Source organism: Excalfactoria chinensis, chromosome 1, assembly GCF_039878825.1.
Source record: "Excalfactoria chinensis isolate bCotChi1 chromosome 1, bCotChi1.hap2, whole genome shotgun sequence".
NCBI lineage: Eukaryota > Metazoa > Chordata > Aves > Galliformes > Phasianidae > Excalfactoria > Excalfactoria chinensis.
In genome coordinates, this window is record NC_092825.1 from 52,663,975 (window position 1) to 52,686,518 (window position 22,544).

General features: G+C 36.5%; 1 protein-coding gene across 2 annotated transcripts in view; it reads left to right on the forward strand.

Annotated features, from left to right (window-relative positions):
* Positions 1-22,274, forward strand: part of GNPTAB (N-acetylglucosamine-1-phosphate transferase subunits alpha and beta) — a 38,083-nt gene extending 15,809 nt beyond the window's left edge. The window contains exons 8-22 of one of the 2 annotated variants that reach the window (XM_072355758.1): positions 3,982-4,143; positions 5,955-6,134; positions 7,151-7,321; positions 8,493-8,616; positions 10,012-10,215; positions 11,299-12,395; positions 13,221-13,420; positions 13,662-13,881; positions 14,159-14,272; positions 15,941-16,026; positions 17,014-17,112; positions 18,623-18,790; positions 19,876-19,966; positions 20,532-20,589; positions 21,066-22,274. In XM_072355758.1, the coding sequence (XP_072211859.1) occupies positions 3,982-4,143; positions 5,955-6,134; positions 7,151-7,321; positions 8,493-8,616; positions 10,012-10,215; positions 11,299-12,395; positions 13,221-13,420; positions 13,662-13,881; positions 14,159-14,272; positions 15,941-16,026; positions 17,014-17,112; positions 18,623-18,790; positions 19,876-19,966; positions 20,532-20,579 (2,964 nt within the window). In that variant the 3' untranslated portion in view covers positions 20,580-20,589; positions 21,066-22,274. The remainder of the gene's footprint in view (positions 1-3,981; positions 4,144-5,954; positions 6,135-7,150; positions 7,322-8,492; positions 8,617-10,011; positions 10,216-11,298; positions 12,396-13,220; positions 13,421-13,661; positions 13,882-14,158; positions 14,273-15,940; positions 16,027-17,013; positions 17,113-18,622; positions 18,791-19,875; positions 19,967-20,531; positions 20,590-21,065) is intronic. The other variant, XM_072355681.1, reaches the window with a different exon arrangement.
* The last annotated feature ends 270 nt before the right edge of the window (positions 22,275-22,544 follow it).

Below are 22,544 nucleotides of genomic sequence, written 5' to 3' on the forward strand. Positions count from 1 at the left end.
GAAGAACATTAAGATGCCAGAGATGCAGCCTATTTCCCACCTTCTTGTCTCTTTATGGGGGTGACATTCAATGACTCCTGTCTTTCTATGTGATCTTTCTACATGATATTTCTTTACCTTGTCTTGGTTGTTCAATATTTGCTGGCAGTTGTCTTCCTTTATGTGCTCTTACCTTTCTGTAAACGTTATCATGGTGACCAGCTCATTATCTGTTCCTGAGAGCTTCTCCTCTGCAATTTAGTTAGATGCTTCTCTGTGTAAACTGTTGTTTTTTTTCCCTCAGGAATCCATTGCATTCTGCAAATTCTCTGCTTGGTTGTCACTGTGTCATTTGTCTGTATTCCACCTGGTAGTAGAAGCTTTAGAGCAATTAACTTGAGATTAATGTACCCTGTGTAGTTATAGTGAGGTAGGTAACAGTTTCTTTGCCAACCAGTTGACTGATCAGCAATTTATTTATGTTAAATCTGTAATGGAATATGTGCATTATAAACTTAAAGTGCCTATTTAGAGGGTCTAAAGCTTTGCATATGATTTGTACATATAATTTGTTTTTATAGACTCATGTTCTAAGATTCAGTTCTCCTTCTAGAATTGCTCTTACCTCTGGAGCACACGTTTCTTTTTCTCTAGAAAGCTACGGTGGTTCTCTGAGAGAAGCATTTGTGCTCATCAAGAGGAGGTTTTAAGGGTGTATTGTGTGTGTTATGGTCTCCTGAAATTTTATATTTAATGGCCTATGTTGTAGTGTAGTAATGTGGAAACTTCATTCCTTTTGGGTGGTAAATAGCATTATATCTGCTGGTCGCATTTGTTTCTTTGTATTGCCTATGTTTTAATAAGTGTGGCTGGGAATGTTTGGCTATTATTTCCTGTGCTTTCTTAATAGTGCATTAGTAAACCACTAGGTGGTGATGTTACTCTGATTATGTGTTTGCTGCTAAGCTGTATTTGTTTGGAGGCTGGAGGGATGTTAATTGAACTTAAATGTGCTGAAGAGGAAAAAAAAAATGTTCTTTACTCTTCCTTTCCTTACTCCTTACCTACATTTCTAAACAAAACTGTTATTGTTCAGCCTAAAATAGAACCTCGTGATCCAAGAACCAGGGAGCTGGTAGTGATATGAAGTTTGATAGGAGAAGGTTTGAAGGGTTTTGTTTTTGAGGCCATCATGCCTTTTTCCCCTAAGATATATAGTGTATTTCTTTTTGTACAAAGGTGACTTTCTCTGAAGATTCAGTATCCTGATTGCTTCAGATAAAGCTGAAGGCTTGCAGGTTTCCTTCCTTTGTGAAATTCTGATTCTTCTTTGAAGTGCACACACACACACTTATGTGGACAAATTGTGTTAGAAACCAAGGTGCATAGTTATCATTTACTGCCCTTATCAATGAAAGAAAATCTACATAGGAACCAGTAGGCACTGTGAAACTGGATGTTTCTGGATGCCCTGAGAATGGAGTTCTGGGATTCCTGCTGCATGCTCCTATTGAAGGAGCAGACAGTTGGCATCAGGAGCTGTTGTTTTGTGTTCTCAGAGAGGAGCCTTAAGGCATTGTGTTGGTTTTGACTGTCCAGAGTAGATTCTCCTACTGTGTTACTTTATAAAGGAAGCTTGAAAAGTGTATAGTGACCTCAGTATTTTATCCTCACAAGAACTTTTCTACTTCTTCTCACAAGTCTTCCCTACCCCAGCCTCACATCTCCTTGCTATGTGGGCATGTGGCCTTTCCTAGTATCCCTATGGGAGTGTGGAAAAAAGGAGCATTTTACTTCCTATCCAGCTTGCTTGCTAGTCTAGACTTAGCAGTGCCAAAGATGTCAGCTCCAAAGGAGAACTTGCATTTGAAGTTACCTGATGTGGAAAACGCTGTTTTCCATGGGTGGTGGTTGATGTGCCAGCCTGCTGGGTGTCTTCTCAGCTGTTGCTGCTGGAAGCCGAAACTTGCTGGATCACTCTGACTCTTGGCAACTACCTGCTTGCTTGTTCCCGTTCTGCTTTCACAACATCACTGGTTTGTCTGACCAGTTTGATCAGGACGAAGGCAGTCTCTAGAATATCATTGTTCAAGAAAATGGGTAACTGAGAGGAGGGCAGTAGGTATGTGACTTCAGAAAATCTGCAAGGGAGAATGTTATTTTAAATGTAGCAGCAACAGAAAGTTCTGATCAAAGCTTGCAGGATTTCAGAGGTGTGGTAAGTTATGTCATAAGGAGACCTCATTGGAATCTAAATTTCTTTGTAACGCTGCTTATGAAAATACATTTTTTTTCTGAAAAGAAAAGCTATTGGTATAAAAACTGAAACAAGCTCTTAAGCTGATCAGTAGTGCATGCTTTTCTTCTACTTGTTTGTGCTTGGACTGTTAATTTTAAATAGCTTGAGCTTAAATACTATATTAGTTGGGAGCAAAGGGAAAGTTTTTGCAATAAATCTTGTAGTTAAAGAGAAACTAAACTTAAGTACTTCTAGAGTAGCAATATTTTTGTTTTGTTTTATGTATATTTTAGGTGACAGGGACTGTGTGACACTGTTGTATTCCTAAATAAAGCGCATAACCACTAAGGGTAGTTTGGCAATCTGTAGTGTTTAGATATTTTATGGGGTTGCTAGTTGCATTTTGTAACTATACCTCAGCCACTGGACTACCGAAGCCACCTTTTCCACCCATAGGTTCAGATGATTCCTTGGAAGGTCTGAGATTTATCAGATTTTTCTAATGGCTGGCTTCATAAGTCAGATTGAAAGATCTCAAATAGCATATGACTCAAAGCATCAACAGCTTTAAAATGTCACAAGTGAGACAGCTGGTCTTGCTAAGGGAGGGGGTGCTGACTCTGGGACAAGTGGTACTTTAAAATGAGCAGAAGTAGTTGAATTAAATAAAGGGGAAAAAAAAAATCCTTAAGGGAATTATGGGGGAGAAAGATATTTTGTTCTTTTGCTGTCTTCTGGCCTATCAGTGTTTAAGATGTTGTTGCTTTTACAAATAGCATCCAACTGTAAAAATCTGATAAACCTGCTTATTAGTCTTATGCTTCGTGAAAGGACAAAAATTAAGCCCTGCATCTAATAAGTATTGTTAATGGTTAACTGCATTTATTCTCAGTCTGAGTGTTGTTGAATGCAAGCATTTGGAGCGTGAAAGTGCAGCTGTATTTCATGCACAGCATCTTCTCACATTCCTGCGTATGGTAAACACAGTGTTTTATTGGGCTATGCTATATTTTAACAGAAATGTTTCACTGCCCTGCAATTTGTAAGTTATAGTGCTATTAGATGGGGCATCTACTGCAAGCTTCTACTTATCCTGTGCATTATGAAATCTGATATCCAGATTTACTGGTGGCAAGAGATAAAAACAGCAAACAGATCAAACGATCTCCAACTAAGAAATGACCTTAACAGCATATTGGCAACCAGCATTAAGGACTCTGAGACCCGTATGGATTAGTTCTGGAGCCCTTTGTATCTCAGATTTCTGAACTGTATGTTGATCTCAAAGCCATTCTGAATATTTCACGCTTCTGACAGCAAAGATGAATTGATGGCCTTATTTTCATCAGAAAAGTAGCGGTTGATTAAAAGGGGCAACCTATGAATTCTTTCAGCCTTATAACAGAATTGTGGTAATACTCAGATTTTGATGTTGGAGGTAGGAGGTGATGGAGGAGACTTACTCACTTAGAAATGTTTCTAACACAGGCTTACTGTTGCTGGGTTATTGTGTTAAGTGAAATGTTTGCTTTGGAAAGTGAAGGCTTTGCATCTAGAAGCGTTCTGTATCTTTAAATGGTTTTTATTTCCCATTTTGCTATACCCCTTTTTGTGTTCTCACAAAATTGTACTGCTTTAAAAACAGTATTTAATAGTCATTGTTATTGGTAAAGCCAGCAAGAAAGATAGAACAGAAAGGTTGAGTTGGCCAAGGAATAGTGCTGCTGTGGGTACATGCCAAAAATTATTTTCTCCACTTGTAGTTGCAGCTCTATTCAGAAGCCAGTGTGGCTCTTTTGCAACTGAATAACCCCAAGGGTTTCCATGAACTGAGCAAACAAGCGAAGAAGAACATGACTATAGATGGAAAAGAATTAACGCTTAATCCTGCTTATTTACTATGGGACCTAAGCTCCGTCAGTCAGGTAGGTAAACCCTGTTACAGAACGTAAAGGTTGCAGCATGCAGAGGCTTACAGTTAACTAACTAATGACAGGGAGTGTGGGATTTCTATTAAAAACATACGGATGTGTTAAGAATCTGTTAATTGTTATATTGCAATTACATTTCATAAGAACACTGCCAGATTCTGAAATCAAAAAGGAAGAAGCGTTGTGAAGAGTGGCATTTCTTTTCATAGAGAAGAAGGAAATTTCAATTAAAAATTTTGCCCTCTGTGTGTGTTCTGATGAAGTTGTGGGCAGTAAAGTCCCAAAAGGCTTAATTGGTACTGACTGACAGATAAACAGATTGCCTGTGTGGGAGAGAGACAAGGGTTTATTAGCAAATATGATTACCTTTCTCCTGAGATGTTTCTTAGGGACTTCTGGTGGGTGTTTTTTTTTTGTTGTTTATCTTAGTTTTGGGTTCTTATTTTGCTTTGCAGTGTTACATTTGCTGAACAAATGCTGGTTAGTTCCCTTCTGGAAAAAAATAAAAATAAAAGAAATTAAATACAGGTGTCTGTAGGAAAAGGAGTTTTGATTTGAATAAGTAATAAATGCAAGAATGTTAAGTTTATCAAGAGGACAACAAAGAAAATCACCAGGATACCACTTTCAAGATGAGATCTAAAGTCTCTTTTTTTCACCTAATAATGTCAAGTAGCGTGGCTAAAGTGCCCTTTCTAATAATGCTTACAGTCTCTTTTTGTAGCCATTTAACATGGATTTGGGGAACTTTTGCTTATCAGTACAATCCATGAACTCAAACTTTATATATTTTGCCATGTTTAAATTATTCATCATTTTGTAAATGGGCACTTAGCTAATGTTGTTAGATGTTTTCTTTTATGTTTTGGAGAATCCATACGTTGTTATTGTATATATTGGAAAGGGAGACTTATTTACAGTGCAGTCAAAAAGGTTAATTGTTAAACATTCATTTTTTTTTTCCTGAAATGTCCTGTTCTAATTGGGCATGGTTCTTTTAGAAGTATTCTTTAACGGCAACTTTAGTTCTCAGCTTAGGGGGAGGCCATTAAGTTCTTATAAATGGAAAAGAAATGTGGTACAAAACCTAAGTTTGATACTCACTTGAGAAAATTCTAATTTAAAAGGAGTATTTTAATAAAATCTTAGGGAAACCGTTACTTCAGCTATTTGATAGTGAATATTAGGATTATTTTAGCTGACTGCCTCCTGCCTTTTTTTTTTTAATGAAAGACCAGCAGATGATTGAAGAGCAGCTACATCATCACTCTTGCAGTATCTCTATATTAGGTGACACAGTTATATATGGTTTATGATGTGATGTACTTGGAAGGCCCCAGTCTCTTAAAACAGCCGTTATGAAAGGTGATGTTAGTGGTATGAAATGCAACTTGGCTTCTGATCAAGATCAGCAAATAATTGAGGCTGATAATTCGCGAGAGCAAGAGGGTGGGATTTTTTTGTTGTTTCTTTGTTTGGTTTTGTTTGTTATTTTGTTTTTAACTGAAGTTCTTTCTCTAAGAACTGGATCACACGAGGCACTGTCATCTTGCAGTGTGGTCAGCAGATGACCTAATGATGCCAGGCAGTGAGCCACTGGTGTACTGTTCACCTTGACAATTTACTAGAGTATAATCCTCTAGAGGAATATCAGTACTTAATCATTGTATTTATTTGTTGTTGTTGTTTTTAATGTTTAAGTCTCAATTACTTATGACCCATCTGGTAAAGGATTCTACTGTTATCTGGCTGGATTGGAACTTAAATGGTTTGTTTAAAATCAAAAAGATTCTTCTTTTTTGTAGTCTAAACAGGATGAAGATATTTCTGCCAGCCGTTTTGAAGATAATGAAGAGCTGAGGTATTCCTTACGATCAATAGAGAGACACGCTCCTTGGGTGCGACATATTTTCATTGTCACTAATGGTCAGATTCCTTCCTGGCTTAACCTGGATAATCCCCGGATAACCATAGTGACGCACCAGGTAAAAACAGAAAATAAACCCATCAGAAATAAGCAACAAATCCCTCCAACCCTGGGGGATTAAAAACAAAACAACAAAAAAGCCATAAGAGCAACTGAAAAAAAAACCCATCCAACAACAATAAAGAAAAAAGCACAGAAGTACCATTAATAAAGATTCTGTCCGGAAATGTAGTTATCCCCTTTCAGCTGAAGGCTGCTTTTATTAGGAACAAAGTGACCAACTCTTCTCTTTCCCATGCACTGTTTTGTTAAACCCCAATATGTTTTTGTACTGCAGATACAGATGTCTCAGGGTAAGCAGGTAACTGAAGATACGTCAGTCCTTCACTGAGTTCATTTCTCCAAATACTGAGACTTCAGCCAATGTGTGCTAATTTCCTTATAAAAGTATATTTATTAAACAACCACAACAACAAAAAACATATGGCAAGAAAAGATAATTTGTATCCATGAACTCAAAACTAGTGCTAACCTAATAAATTTGCTGACACGATGGACAACAATTGTTAAAACGAAGAAGATGGCTCCAAAACTCAAGTAGCTATGCATTCTGTAAAGCTTCTTTAAAAGAGAAAGGGAATCCTGCAAGTTTCCCAGATAAGTGAAACTACAAAAATATTCTGTTAGCTTCTTAATACAAAGTCAAGAATAAGTTTGATCTGTGGATATGACATAGGAGCTCTTAAGTGGTAATGTGATACTAATTTAACTATCTGCTTGCTAAGTTATCTGAAAGAGATGGAAGAATGCTGTTTGAGTGTTGGAACAGATTCAACTTGAAATTTTGTTCATCCTGTACTGTGCAATGTAGTATAAATATATGTACACTGGGCCTGATCCAGTGGCCAGTGAAATAGTTTGTGTCTTTGCGTTGAATGAGGTGCAGTTTTTTTTGTTGAACATCAGACTTGAAAATGTTTTTACATGGGAAAAGGAAATAGTGAAGTTTTAGGGGTTTTTTTTGGTAATATTTTTTCACTTTTTTCTTTTATGTGTCTCTTCTTGCTCTCACAGGAAATATTTCAGAACGTGAGTCACTTGCCAACCTTCAGTTCACCAGCTATTGAAAGCCACATTCATCGTATCAGTGGTCTCTCTCAGAAGTTTATCTATCTCAATGATGATGTTATGTTTGGGAAGGATGTTTGGCCTGATGATTTTTACAGTCACTCTAAAGGTCAAAAGGTAAGCTCCTATGAAAGAATGTTTTAAGCTTGAAACTTCTGTGTGCTCATATAGCAAAAACTAAAGAAACACAACTTGGAAAGGTGAACACTGGGAAGACTGATTTGGTGATTGAAAGCTGCCACTCTTTCCTCTCCTATGAATGACTTTTGTTTCATGGAACATGTTCTGTTCCAAATAGGTTCTTCCAAGGAAATGCTGAGATCTGACGATGTTCAGACTGGTCTAATGCTTAAATTTACCATTAACAATCCCTATTCTAGAGACCTTTGCCAAATCTTTGTCGAATTATGTATATTTCTTTACTGAAAGATAGTGTTTTTAGAGAACATGAAGTGGTTTGCTCTTTCAAAACACATCTAACACTGAGTTGTATAAAATAAACTACTGTATAAATACTAATTTCTAGTACTTGAGGACATTAGAAGTCCAGTTAAGTCTTTGATGAAGTAGGCATATAATGGGAAAGTCCTATTTTAGTGGCATTTCTACTGTTCTTCAGCTATTGCTCTCAGTTATAAGAATGAAGTAAGTTTGGGTAAAATATTTGCAATAACATGATCAGTATTTCAGTAGCAAATATGCTGGAAAAAAGCTTGAAACAGTAGTGTCTAAAGGGAAATGTATGTGGTTTTTAATGCCCTCCCCGTTGAAAATGCACATACTGACATGCCTTATTTTTATCTTGGTAATTCTGAGAATTATTTGATCAAAGAGAATCAGATGTTCAGCATGTGCTTCTTATCTCATGACTTGTAAGTGATAAAGAAACATCTTTAGTCATGGAAACAAGTGAACTGCAGAGCTATTTTAGATTGAAGTTTCCTCCTTTATCAGATTAAAAAAAAAATACAAATACTAATTTTCATTTGAATATGTTTTGCAAAAGTGGATTTGGGATGTCCTGGGACGTTCTACTTCCTATTTTCAGCTGTTACTACCTTGCTCTATAGCCAAGGGATTTTATTTAACATATGAGACTTGATATCCATGTGTTTGAAAGGGATAAAATCTATTTCACCTGATGAAGTTTAAATGCAGTTTGTAAAGCTTTGCAGACACTGAAGACACATATACACAGAGTAATTATTTTAAGTCACTATATTCCAAGAAACAATCTCAGCTGACTTTTATTTGACAGACCTTGACTCAGACTGTAATGTTGTTCCAGGTTTACTTGACTTGGCCTGTGCCAAACTGTGCCGAAGGATGTCCTGGTTCATGGATCAAAGATGGTTACTGTGATAAAGCCTGTAATAACTCGGCTTGTGATTGGGATGGAGGTGACTGCATAGGTAAGACAGCAAGGTTAATTTAGAAAAAAAATAACCGACTTTATTTTTTGTTACAATTCTGTAATTTGTGATTCTCCTGTAACTTAAAAAGCAAACAAAACTAACCTTCAATAACAGGGGAAAGGTAGTCATCCTAAATGTTAAAGGTAGATCAATTAATTCCTATATACTAAAAGGTATATGAAATGGCAGCAGTAGAGCAAAGGAAATCCTTTCTTTATCTACCAAATTTGACTGCATGACAGAAAAATTTTTGAACCTAAGAGTCCAAATAATACTGTACTTTCAAGGGAATTTCAGACCTGGCTTTATTCCTTAACAAAATTATCTGTTCAGACAACAAAACAAGTGAGAAAAGAGAGACTGGCAGATAACTAAGAAGCATTAACAGAATATCAGTATCTGAGGCATTTAGTACTGTACTATGAATTGAAGTCCTGTGGATATGATGGCAGTGTTTTGCACAGTATGGGTCATACGTCTCCTTTCACTTCTTTTCAATATTGGTTGCTTCATGTTAAAATTAAATTTAAAGTTGAATTTGCATTTAAATGCCTGACCGGAGGAGTTGCTGGAAAGTTTATTTGCAGAGTTTTATGATGTAGTTTAATTTTCACAGTCCTGACCCACTTTCCCTTCATGGAGGAGGCTGTCTGTACATGCTTCTCTCCTAGATTTCACTTTGTGTTTGTAAAGCCACAATCAAATATAGTCTAAGTAGATTTTGTTACTTTTCTGATCTGTATTCCACTGCTTTTCCATTTTTGGATCTGTTTCCAAGCCTTGAAACTCCTTAACGCTATCTGGAAGTGAACGCACTGTGATAACTTTGATTACAAGGTTTCTTTCTACCTTTTTTCATATTGAACACTTAAGATTTATTTTCATCCTTTATGAAGCCAGAGGATGATCTCCTCTCATTTTCCTCCCCTAAAAAGCCACAGTGATTGTTGACATACAGGAAAAGTGAATCGTTTGACATGAAAGCAGTCAGAGCAGTCTCAATTTTGAAGCTGAACCTAAATTCTGTTTTTGAGACTTCAGATTATGAAAATGAAGTGAGGCTTCTGAGTTGAGGAAGTGGCACAGTACTGTGGGGAACTGCAAAGTCAAGAACGCAAGCAGAAGTAAATCAGTTTTCTGCCTATGTTTTTGAAGTTAATATAAAATGCGTTGCTGGTTTTGTTGCAGGCTTAAGTTGGTTTGCAAAACTCTACAGTGTGTTTTTACAGACTTTACAGAGAGCTAGTTAATCGCGTTTCAATTTTTCTGTTGATAAATAAGATTCTGCTGACTTTTTCAATCCTGCCTTAACACTATATGTTAAAATGTCCGTTCCTCAGCAATAAGAATTTCAAATGACTGATCTTTGTAATTTTTCCTTTTTCTCTTTAGGTAACAGTGGGGGTAGTCGCTATGTTGCTGGTGGTGCTGCAGTAGGAGGTATAGGGAACGGACCACCGTGGCAATTCGGTGCAGGAATAAGTGGTGTTTCATACTGTAACCAAGGTTGTGCTAATTCCTGGCTAGCAGATAAATTCTGTGATCAGGCCTGCAATGTCCTGTCCTGCGGATTTGATGCTGGTGACTGTGGACAAGGTATGCAAAATACATAGCTGATAACTTTTCTCTTGAATTTCTTTTGGATTGCATTAGCTTTTTTGGTTCCTTATTCTCCAATAGCTCTCTTAAGAGCTCAGCGGTGTCATGGAAAAGAGCTGCTGGCAGCTGAAAGAAATGATCAGGCACTTTCTGTATTCACTAATCTATACTTGAATCAATTTTTGTATGCTATTTTCATTAATAAGTATTTACCAAGTGTTGATAAGGTAAGGTGCTTGATATGTTATGGAACAGCGAGCATCAGTCACTACCCAAGAAGTCTCTAAGTGTAGAAATAATTTCAGCTATGCAAACTGTCTTTACCCAAATGAGAACTGCTGGTTTGATGATCTCATAATGGTTAAAAAAGGAAATTAAAGGATCTCTGTAATGCTGAAGGTGAGAGTTAAATCTGACTCTGCACTCTTGCCGGAAGCGACTTTAAGTCACCTGTGGGTTCTGCTGTGGAGTGAGATTCCTGGGTGTGTCTTTTCCTTGTGTGCTTCTGGCTACAGAGGCTTTCATCTTTTAATTGTGGTGTTCAAATGGAGTTAGCAACTGGATTCAGGGTGGACTGCTGAATCTTGTTGTATTTAAGCCACGAGCCATGCCATGGAGTCGAGAGCATCAGTAATGGATGCATGAGATTGCTATGTCTTCTCTGTGGGAGGGAAAATTTCCTATCAACCTATCTGATTTTGGAAGTTCCAAATCAAGATGCCGTGTAGTAGTGAAAAGTAACTTCTGTAATGCGAGTCTACTAAAATGTGACAAGAATGTGATATGAGCATGTTACTTACAACTGATACTTAATTTTTAGTGAGTTGAGGTAATGAGCTAACTCAGCTACTTATTTATAGAAGGAGTGTTTTGAAGAATTACAGGTATTTTTGTAACTGCCAGTGGAATGAATGTCAGGCTTGTAATTCTACGCTAGTAAACCGTTATTAAAGATTAGGAAGAAAGCTGCAGTAAGTGTTCCTTCACGATGCAGTCTCGGTGCTGGGTATATTACACCTAAAAAAGATTGGTGGAAGAAACGTCCCACTACAAACTGACAGAATTTATTTCTTTTCCCAGATCACTTTGAAGAAATGTACAAGGTGACACTTCAGCTAAATCAGACCTACTACGTTGTTCCAAAAGGCGAATGTCTGCCCTACTTCAGCTTCAGTGAAATAGCTAAGAAAGGAATTGAGGGTTCATATAGCGATAATCCAATTATCCGGCATGCTTCAGTTGCTAACAAATGGAAGACTATCCACCTCATAATGCACAGTGGCATGAATACAACCGTGATCTATTTTAATCTTACGTTTCTAAATAAAAATGATGAAGAGTTTAAAATGCAGGTAGCTGTTGAAGTTGATACTAGAGAGGAACCGAAACTGAACACAACTTCAGTGCAAAAATCCGACTCTGATTTTAAAACAACAATTATACCAGAAGCTGAGATGATATTTGAAGATATTCCTGAAGAAAAACGCTTTCCCAGGGTCAAGAGACGTCAAAATGGCACAGGAAAGAGTCTCCACGAACAGGTGATAATACCTTCAGTAAATCCATCTCTCCTTCCTGAAAATGTTCAACTAGCACTGCAGAACCTAGACTTAAAGCTAGCGAATGGTGATATCACTCAGAAGGGATTTAACCTATCCAAGGCTGCACTCCTGAGACCTTTTCAGTTCTTAACTACAGTAAAGAAGATTGCAGGCCTGGAAAAGAACGGAGGGCATTATGGTTTACAAGATCAGAAGAATGTAACCAGCTGGCAGAAGCCTTATGAAGATGTAAACAATGGCAAAATTGAAAAAACAAAAGCTAATGAATTCCTACCAAGGCTTAGAGGAACGAAGGAGACTGATGTGACAGTGAACACAAATAAACCAATTTCTAGAATAAAGCCTAAATCCACACATCCAGCCCAGAGCATAGGAGATGAAAAAGAACCTAAAGTATTGACTGCACTTATAATAAGGGGAACCCAGAAATCAAAAAATACTGCAAATGTAGAAGCTGGAGAAGATACAGAGGGGATGGAAGGAAGGAAAGGGCATGTACAGTTGGATACAAATGGAAGAGAGGAGTTGGTGGGAAGAAAATTGCAGTCTTACACAGGAAGTTACCAAGGCTTTTTACCATGGGAGAAAAAGAAGTACTTCCAGGACCTACTTGATGTGAGTATCTTAACAACGCTGCTGTCTTAGTTATGACAGTGGGTTAAACCACAACAACTGCTTGTTGGAATAGCTGCATCTTTCTGCATACTGCTAATGTGATTTATAAATTTAGCATGTGACTTGCTTTTGATGCGTGTATCAAGATTTTTTTGAAAGCTTATACAAATGTGGATCAAGTCCATGAAAGTATTCAAATATATAACAGTAAGAATGTACATTCTAAAAGTTAAATTGAAAGTCTACCACCAACAATGAATATCTATGCCATGCCCAGAACATATGTTGGAAACTTCCAGCCAAAGCATTTTGGCAGTTTTGAAACCCTCTAGAAGAGAAGATAGAGGTTGTGCTTTGCAGCAACTGCTTTGCACTACTCCAGACAGCAAAGGTTTGTTTCTAAAAGCCTACCTCTTTATGGTCAGCGAGGATTGGATTTTGCATGAGAAATCTCTATATTTGTGAGATCTCAACTACCAAATGTAGAAAAAAATAAATAAAAGGGCAATACTACAAATATGGCAAAAAATGACTCAAGTGTGTATGTCAGAAGAGGTGTCAGAAGACAAATAATGAATATTAACCACTGTTAACCACTTTTCCTCAGACCGCAGCAACTTTAAATAAGAAGTTATCCTCTATTTCTTTTATTTTTAAAGAGACATCAGAAGAACATGAAGAAACATGTTCTCAAAGCTTCTCTTTCCATTTACACCTCTTAAAAAAGAACCAGCACCTGCCTGCAATGTCAGTTTTCCTATGTGTTTTATACTTTTGATTTTTATTGATAATAGAACTTTAATGTATGCTTATCTTGCTGTTTAGGAGGAAGAGTCGTTACTCAAAGAAATGTCCTACTTTACTGATGGTAGATATCTTGGAAGGCAGCTGAAAGATACATTTGCTGATTCCCTTCGATATGTAAATAAGCTTTTAAACAGTAAATTTGGATTTACATCTCGCAAAGTCCCTGCTCATATGCCTCACATGATTGACCGCACTGTTATGCAAGAGCTGCAGGACTTGTGAGTATGTCTTTCTCTGGAGTTATACGTAACTAGATAATCCTATATTTCTGTTAATGCTTTGTTATAACTATTCCTGATGTGTCGATAGCTATAGGGAAAAAGGGAACTTCTTAAAACATGCTGGCTGTTGTAAGATAAGGAGGCTGTCAAGGACCTTTTAAAAATTTAGATGAGAATTTGCTTTCAGATAAGCAATGTTTTACCAGAAACCAGTATTTTAACTTATACTTTTATGTAGGTTTCCTGAGGAGTTTGACAAGACGTCATTTCACAAAGTGCGGCACTCAGAAGATATGCAGTTTGCTTTTTCATACTTCTACTATCTTATGAGTGCAGTTCAGCCCCTGAATGTTTCTCAGATCTTCGATGAGGTTGATACGGACCAGTCAGGGATTTTGTCTGACCGAGAGATTCGCACATTGGCCACAAGAATCCATGAACTACCATTAAGTTTGCAGGTACTTTCCTCAGTAATAATTTCTAGAGTAACTTAATTTCTGAAGTCCAAATCTGTTACATTAAAATGAATAAAATCTTTGCTTGTCCTTTCTTTAACCTAGGTAACATCTGACTTTAGCAGTTAACAAATGAGGATTGATAATGTTTTGTTTTTTATTCTCCACAGTAGTAAGAAAACATTGTATGTATACAGCATTAAGTATGTTCATCCGAGATTTTAGGACTATCACAATGAAAAAGCAATATTCTTTTTTTTCTCTTGTCCATTTCTGACAGGACTTGACAGGTCTAGAACAAATGCTAATAAATTGCTCCAAATCTCTTCCTGCCAACATCACTCAGATCCACGTCATTCCACCAACTCAGGAAGCATATTATGATCCCAATCTGGTAAGGAATATTGGTCCTAAAAGGTGGGGTTGGTTTCTTTCCTGAGCATTTAGTTAAAGTGCTTGAAATGTTGATCTGATTTCTAGAAGGAAATTATTCACAAAAATTTCTAACCGTGTGTATATTAAATATCTAAATGTGAAAATTCTACCAGCTACTTCTTACCTTTGAAATCTATTAAAATTTCCTTCAAAAACAGAAAAGCTGAGCTTTAGAATTTTATGATACGTGCTTCAAAAAGTCATCCTTGTTAAGAAAATTCAGTGTTGTGAACCAAAAAGAAGACAGTGTGTGTTGTACTTTCCTGACTAGAACTTTCCGATAAATACATAGGGCATCATTCAAAGCAACTTAAAAATCAGCTGAATATCTTCAGAGCCATCCTTCCTAATTCAAAGGCTTATAAGTAACACCTTTTAACCTTCCTAGATTGAAGGCTTTCAGACAAGAAATTCATCAAGTATTTATGTCCTTAATTTCTGTTTTAGTTGTTAAATTCTTATTGAAATTTATGGGAATTTAGGAATCTAGAGTATTTAGATCTGACATTTATATCTTTTGCAGTGATAATTTAATTCAAAAGCATGTGTGCATGAACTTGGCTAAATTCATGACCTGGTATTTTATGCATTGAAACCAATATTGTATCAAAGCTAAAAGAATTTTGACTACAGGTCAAGAGTTGTTGGGAATAAACAACCATCGTACATCCCCCAACACGTGCAAAACAGTAGCAAAGAGTTCTGAAGTATTTGTGTTGATAAATGTATATGGAGCACTGAGTATTGATTGGCCTTGTTTTTTCTTACATTGAACACCTATCCTGTCTTTGTTTCTTGATCAGATTAGGTTACAAGGTATTAAAAATACTTTTTCTCTAAGTATAAAATCCAGCTAAACTGTACAAGATCATTGTGCCAGCTTGGTTTGATGACATTAAAGTGTGGATCTGAAAATTCTGCATAGTATGAGGACATTCCCTTTCTTTGTTTTGCCTCTTTAATTGACTCTTTGACTACTAATTCAGTTTGCAAAATTCTGTGAAGCGAAACCTTTAAAGGTGTTGCTGTGAGTTTGTTTTCAGACAGGATTAAAAATAAGTCTCTGAAAATGAGAAATTATTAAAGTCTTGGAGAGTAAAATATTACAAATTTAAGCAAATTTTAAATGTTGAAGTAGTCACAACAATGTGTTTGTGTTTAGCACAGAAGTCTATGTTATTATTTTTTTTTGCTTCTGTTGTCTGTCTAGGAGTGTTTCGTTGCCACATAAATGTCCTTTGAGAACAGGAATTATTATTTCCCTGAGTTTTTTGATGATAAAGGTAGACAGAATGTAGTCATGATGGAAATAAGGTGGTTAGTGTGTATCATCTGCTCTGCAGAGGGTGTCTGTCCACTACTGTGGTTTCCAGTAGAGGAACGTTAGAAGCAGCTGTGAAATGAGCTACTATTTCTGAATGTTGTACTGAGGATGAAATCTAGAAAGTGTACCAGTGTGATTTTTCTCAACAGGTGATCAAGAAACAGTATTGATTTTTTTTCTTCCAGTAGAATAAAGAGTAAATAGTTCTCCGTGGCAATAATATAACTTTCTAGAATGTGTTCCCTTATAACAGACTTTATAAATACCTCAGTAACCTTTAAACCAATCCATATTTTCTTCCAGCCTCCGGTGACTAAAAACCTAGTGACTAATTGCAAACCTGTGACTGACAGAATTCGTAAGGCATACAAGGACAAAAACAAATATAGGTATGTTGTGGCTCTGTAAAAATCAGTGCTAGCTTTTGCAGAGTAATAAGAAGAGGTATAAATACATAAAGTCCAAACATTGTGTATTAAATAAAGTGAGCTAACGCTTAAGTGGAACTGAAGAAAAATAGTGATAACTGCTTATAGTTATTTATCTTGCTGAATGATGTTTTTGTTTTTACCTAGTTTATTTAGTAGACTAAATATTTTCATTATATGTGATGACCCAGATCCAGCTTGCTGTACTCTAATAAGAAGCAAGCATGTATAGACAGCTACACTGACAATATACAATCAGTGAGGGCAATTAGAGCAGCAGAGAAAGGCAGAAAGTCTTTCCTGTGCTTTGAAATTCTATGTTGTAAATCTGCTTTATTTTCTACTAAAGCTTTAAAAATACAGAAATATCTCTAACTGCCTTGTGCTTTTCCTGCAAGAAGGAGGAGTGACAAGTAAGGAAAGAAAAACAGAACAGAAAACCCTAATTTCCATCCCCATTTGGAATAGGTTGACCAAATCGTGACTTAGGTTTGTTTGAATAATTGGACGTGAGCAGGCCTGCCTAAAATTTAGGTTCTGTATGATCTTTGCTCTTTGAAACCTGAAAACCAGTGATATGATAATGGAACAGTTTGCCAGCATGGAGCTCATAAACCTCTCCTGTCCATTGCTGTACCAGCAGTGTTGGATGGGAAGAGTGCTGGAGCTCTTCTGAAGCATGCATTTGCTTCAGGGCTGGTGACAATGTCAGGTAAATCTCTAGAATTATGAAGGTTACAGGTGCTGCTTAGGGCAGTGTTTGGGCATTGTTATATGCTCATCTATAGCACCTCAGGTTGTGTTATGTGCCGTAAATGAACAGAAATCAAATGTCACATTCTAATGAAGACTAGAAAGTTTGATTAGAAATAAGTTGTAAAACTATTAATATTTATTGAACCTGACTTTAAGCTGTTTGAAATAATGCATAAATATTTTAACAATAAGGTTTGAAATCATGGGAGAAGAAGAAATTGCCTTCAAAATGATTCGCACAAATGTGTCTCATGTAGTTGGTCAGCTGGATGACATACGAAAAAATCCCAGGTATCTTGTTTCTTAATTTGTACAGTAGGGGTCATCTATTTAATTTCTGTCATTATATATGTAAAACATTTGAAATCATATAGAAATACTTCAGCTATTCCTGAAGCTTTTGTCACTGTAGTGATAAAGCATTTAGATGGCCAAATTGGAGAGCCGGTTTCACAGTGCAGCTTCTGCATTCCTGGGGCTAAAGGAGCTGCCAGTCTGAGGGAGCCTGCCTGGGATAGTCTGGGGTGAACTCTCAGATACAGCATAGACATCTGATTGCCATTACCAGATACTTTGCATAGGATCACTATAGCCAACTATGATTTGAAGGGGGAGGCAGGCATATTTTGCTTTTCTCAGATGTGGCAGTTCCTTGCATGAAATTATCTAGAGCAGGGTTACCAATTATTCTGTATTCATTACAGTTTGAGGAAAAGCAGTAATGACCTCTGTAGGCAAATTCATGTGCTCTAGAGTTCTGCTTACATTCAGCCTCACATAGCAAGCCTGAACTTTGCTCTGCTCTTTGAAAGGGCACACTGTGCTATCATGAATGCAGCTGACCAGAACCACTTCTTCACAAAGATTAGCAATGGCAAAGTCATCAGATATATTTTCCCCAGAGGGTAAAATTATAAGGTCTTGTATCTCACAATATAAATAAAGCACATAACCTTGCCCATAATGGGGGGAGGGGAATTTTTGTCATCAAGCACCAGGTCAGGATAGCCAAGGGTACATAACAGAATAGCAAACTAGCTGCTGCTTTAGCTTCGGTAATTTTCAGTAAAATAGATGGTTGGGTGTTTCTTCTATGAGAAGTAACTCTCTGCAAGACACATTATTGGTGGCGCTTTTATTTGGTCACAGTGATTTCCATGTGAATACTATTCCTATTTGTTTGTATTTCGGTTGAGTATGTGAGTTAAGTTTGGGTTCTGTGATTCAGGTCATGTTACAGTCACTTTAATGGTTTTCCCAATAACTGAAAGCCTTTGGCTTTTCCTGTAGAGTCTTCTTTTTTGTTGAGCTTCTCTGAAGAATGCAGCATATATAGTAAAATATTAATACCTTAGTATATTTACATCCTATGACGGATGTAAAATCTATTATTTAAGGTAACTAACTCATGGTAACTCTATATATGTAACAACTACAGAAGGATCATGATCTTGATAATTATTTTAATCTGCTGTCTACATCTAGTTTTAGGCTTTGAACCAATGCACTCTAGTGCCCGTTAGATGGCAACATTAATATAAACAGAGGGAGAGCATGAGCTCATTAATGGATTCCTCAGAGTTTCTGACTCACTGTCAGCCTCCACGCACTCTGAATTGCAATCAAGTTAATTTAAGATAATGCAGCATTGAAGAAGGTTGTTATCGGTATCAAAATATATCAGTTTGGTTTTAAAAGGATACTGTATCGATTTGGTTTAAAAGGCCCATGTTCTTGGCTTGCCAATACCTTTGCCATATTATCAAAGGAAATAGTCTAACAAAGCTCTTTTCTTTTCTAGAAAATTTGTTTGCTTAAATGACAATATTGATCACAATCATAAGGATGCTCAGACAGTGAAAGCGGTGCTTAGAGATTTTTATGAATCAATGTTTCCAATTCCTTCCCAATTTGAACTGCCAAGAGAATATCGGAATCGTTTCCTTCATATGCATGAACTCCAGGAATGGTACGTTCCATAGACTCTCTTCAGGTTATTGCAGTGTACTACCATATGATTATTGAACATAGCCCATTGTTGTACAAGCCCATTATTTTTTTTTTCCCAGAGCTGTTGAGAAGGAGTTAACAGTGAAGACGACATGAAAATATTTAAATGGATTAAATCTTGAGTTTGCAGGATTTGGATGTTCTGAGTTGTTAATGTTTCGCTAATTGTCCAGAAGTCCTTTCAAACAAAAAGTTTTAATTAAAAAAAGAAATTAACACAAAAAACAACAATTGTGAATTTTTTAAATGTTAAAAGAAAACTAAACATTGCGCAAAGGTAATATAAATTCCATCGTTTCTCACTAAGTGACTTTTTAAAGTAGTTAGAAATAATTTAGAGACGGTTAATTATTGTCGTCATCAGAAGGTTGATCTGGGAATATAAACAAAAGGTGGGCAGGCAGAGTGATTAAAAATGAAACAAGAAGAGTAGAAAAATAATTCTGTTGCTGATCAACAAGTAATGAGAGGTATCTCCTTGTGAGGAAGGAGGGAATATTAAAGAATGAGAAGTACTGTAGGTGACGAGAATTGCATGTGGACTGTAGTGCTATAAGCCCTATTGTAGTAGAGGGAGTGGAGGGCAAATGGAATTCAGCAGTTAGCTGTACAAACTTGGCCTGGAGCGTTAGAAATATTCTTGGCTCTGTTTTTGAAGACCACCACCAGGACTGTTAACTTCAGAAAAGGGCTTTTTACTTTTTTGTGGTTAAAACAGATTTCTACTGGGATGGTGTAATGCAAGCTGAAGTGCTGGTAGGAATCGTCAGCTTTCGATGAGTTTTCTACCTTTATCTTGTACGGCAATCATTTTTGGTTTAGGAACCCATGTAACTAAAGAAGGCTAACAGTACTTTCAATATTAAGTTGAAAGCAAAGTAAGTAAAGAAATATGCAGAACTTGAGCTATATGCGGTAAATAAGCATTTTGCTTTTTGTAAATGGTAAAATACAAAAACATTTTATTTTCTTTGCCTAAAGGAAACCCTTTAAAGTTTATATCTGACTTATAGTACATGAAACTCTGTTTCCATCTTTCTGCAGGAGAGCGTATAGAGACAAGCTGAAGTTCTGGACCCACTGTGTTCTAGTAACACTTATTGTATTTACAGTCATCTCATTTTTTGCCGAACAGGTAAAAAATATATCTTATCAAAACTATAATGTTTAATACATTTCTGTACCTTCAGGGTACTGTAAGATGGTTGTTGGTTGTGCTTTTTTTAATAGAATAGCTAGGATTTTTATTAGTAGAATGATATGTGAATAGTGATCAGGTTGCTTCAACTTTAAGCTGACATACTGAGATTCTTAGAGTAAGTACGATGACGTTTGGGAGTAGGAGAATTGTGTTCTCTTTTCAAGTGTGTCGTGATGGTCAGATACATCAGAATGTGCTAAATTTGGAAATTCAAAATCAGGAATTGTTTCTGAAAGTCTTGGTCTATTAAAACATGTTGTTTAAAGCGCAAAGTTACTAAGAAGAAAACTTGAGTAATAGAAATACTTTATTCCTGGGAAGATCTTAAGGCATTTTAGGATACTAATCCAATCTCATCTTTCAAATCAGACACAAAGGAAAAAAAAAACAAACAAAAACCCTCCCATTCTGCAAGCACAAAATGGTTTTCTTGGACATATTAACCCTGCTATACAAAGAGGGAGACAATGGAACAAATCATATGGGTAATTCTTTGCAGGTTGGGGCCTTAAGTAACCCTTTCCGTGGTCTGATGAAGAGGGTGTAATTCTTGAAAGGTTGGCTTTTGAATTTTTTTTTCCCTCCACTTGTAACTTTTGCATGAATCTTTCCCTTAATTTTCAGCCTTCTGTATACGCTGAAAACTCACCCTGCACTAGTAACTTTATTTTAGAAGGGAGAGTTCAACTCAGTAGGACAGCTAGGTATGTAAATGCTGCCAGCTTTGTGTTTATCTTCTAGAAATGTAGCCTGTTTATATTTAATTATGTAAATTAACTTCAAATAATCAGAGTATAGGTGTTTTTAACTTTCCGCTTGTATTCTGATTATTGAGATATACGTAGGTGTAATAGATGCATTTGAGTAAATAACTCTTTCTTCCTGTGCAGTGGGGAAAAAAAAGAAAGACAGTGTTGACTGAATTACCATGGATGACAAAAGATTCTGTGGCTTCTAGGATGAAAGACTAACCAGCTGTGTACCTCTGTCCTAGGAGGGAACTAAATACTGTATTTTCTTTTCTTCTTCTCAGCTAATCGCACTTAAACGAAAGATTTTTCCAAGAAGAAGGATCCAAAAGGAAGATGGTCATGAACGAATCAAAGTGTAGAAGAGCTTTATTTTGGAGATCAGACTACCTCAAGATGTGATAAGCATTTTAAATCTCTTTCTCATAAGTGTCTTTTATTGTTTGATATTTAACTGATATGAAGAAAAAAAAAATCATGCATCTACATTTATAATCTCTGCAGTACTCTACGATATACAAGCTGCTGGAACTGTGACAGAAAGCTAAACAAAAATGGCAGGAGCCTGTATATAGGCACATTTCAACTGATCTTACTTTACAAATGTTGGTTCATGGCCATGCTGTCCTTTTTTATAAAAAGGGTTACATAAAGAAATGTAGCTGCATTTATTGCAGTGGATATTGCCAACTACATATAATGTTGGAAGGCGGAGTTGTTTGGGATGAGCTTAACAGATCCCTTGATCTTGCATTCCGAAAGATTTCTGCAGACTTCTGTCACTGCTGTTTTCTTTTTCTTTTTCCCTTTTCTCCAGCCCTATGGGAATGATGTAATTTTTCATTTACCCTTAGTCTACATGTAATGACGTTGTCATTCCTTCAAGCACAGAGACAATTCACTCCCCCCAGTTTGTAGTATTACATTGGAATTTGGAAGAAATGCATGCTAGTAAGAATACACAGTGGCAGAACAGGTAATGGTTATTTTAGAGTTACTTTACATTTTATCTGGTGTACTATATTCCAAAGAATACAGTGGCCGTGAGGTCTTGATTACAAAGAGAGGGTTGTAATCAAGTGGAAGTGATTAAGTTATATTGTTTTCAAAGCGCTGTAAATACAACAACAAAAGTGCCTCTCTATCTGAATGGGTAACGAACTGCTTTAATGTAGCAACGTGGGGGAGCAATGTTTCACTTCATAAAACAATATTTATACTGACAAATGAAGCTCTGTGGGGTTTTCTTTTCTAAATTTCACAGGACTCGGCCCTGTGTTTGTCTGAGACATCAGACGGGTGTGATTTCATGTGGGGTGAAAGAAGATGCTGTATGTTTTCAGGCAGAACCTTCTGGTGGCGTATCTTCATTGTACTAGCAGTATTCAAAGAATGCATTATTATTATTTTGTAATTGGGTGTACAAAATGTATGTGCGTATATATTGTAAAATACTTGGTTTGCTTTGAAATCAACTAAAACGTGACGTAAGGCTTGTCTGTTTCTGTTTTTCAAGTACAACAAAACTTGCTCATTTTGATAAAAAACAGCCATTGGTGCTTATAAAATCCTCGTGGTAAAATACTTCCTTAAACTTTCCAACAGTAATAGTTTTAATATTAATTCGATACGTGAATGGGTACTCAAAGTGCAATCAAACGTCCCGGCACTGCAAACTGCGCTTTTAATTTAGGGTTATATTCTGTGCTACCAGCACGTACTAAATTTAGGGTTATATTCTGTGCTACCAGCACGTACTAAAT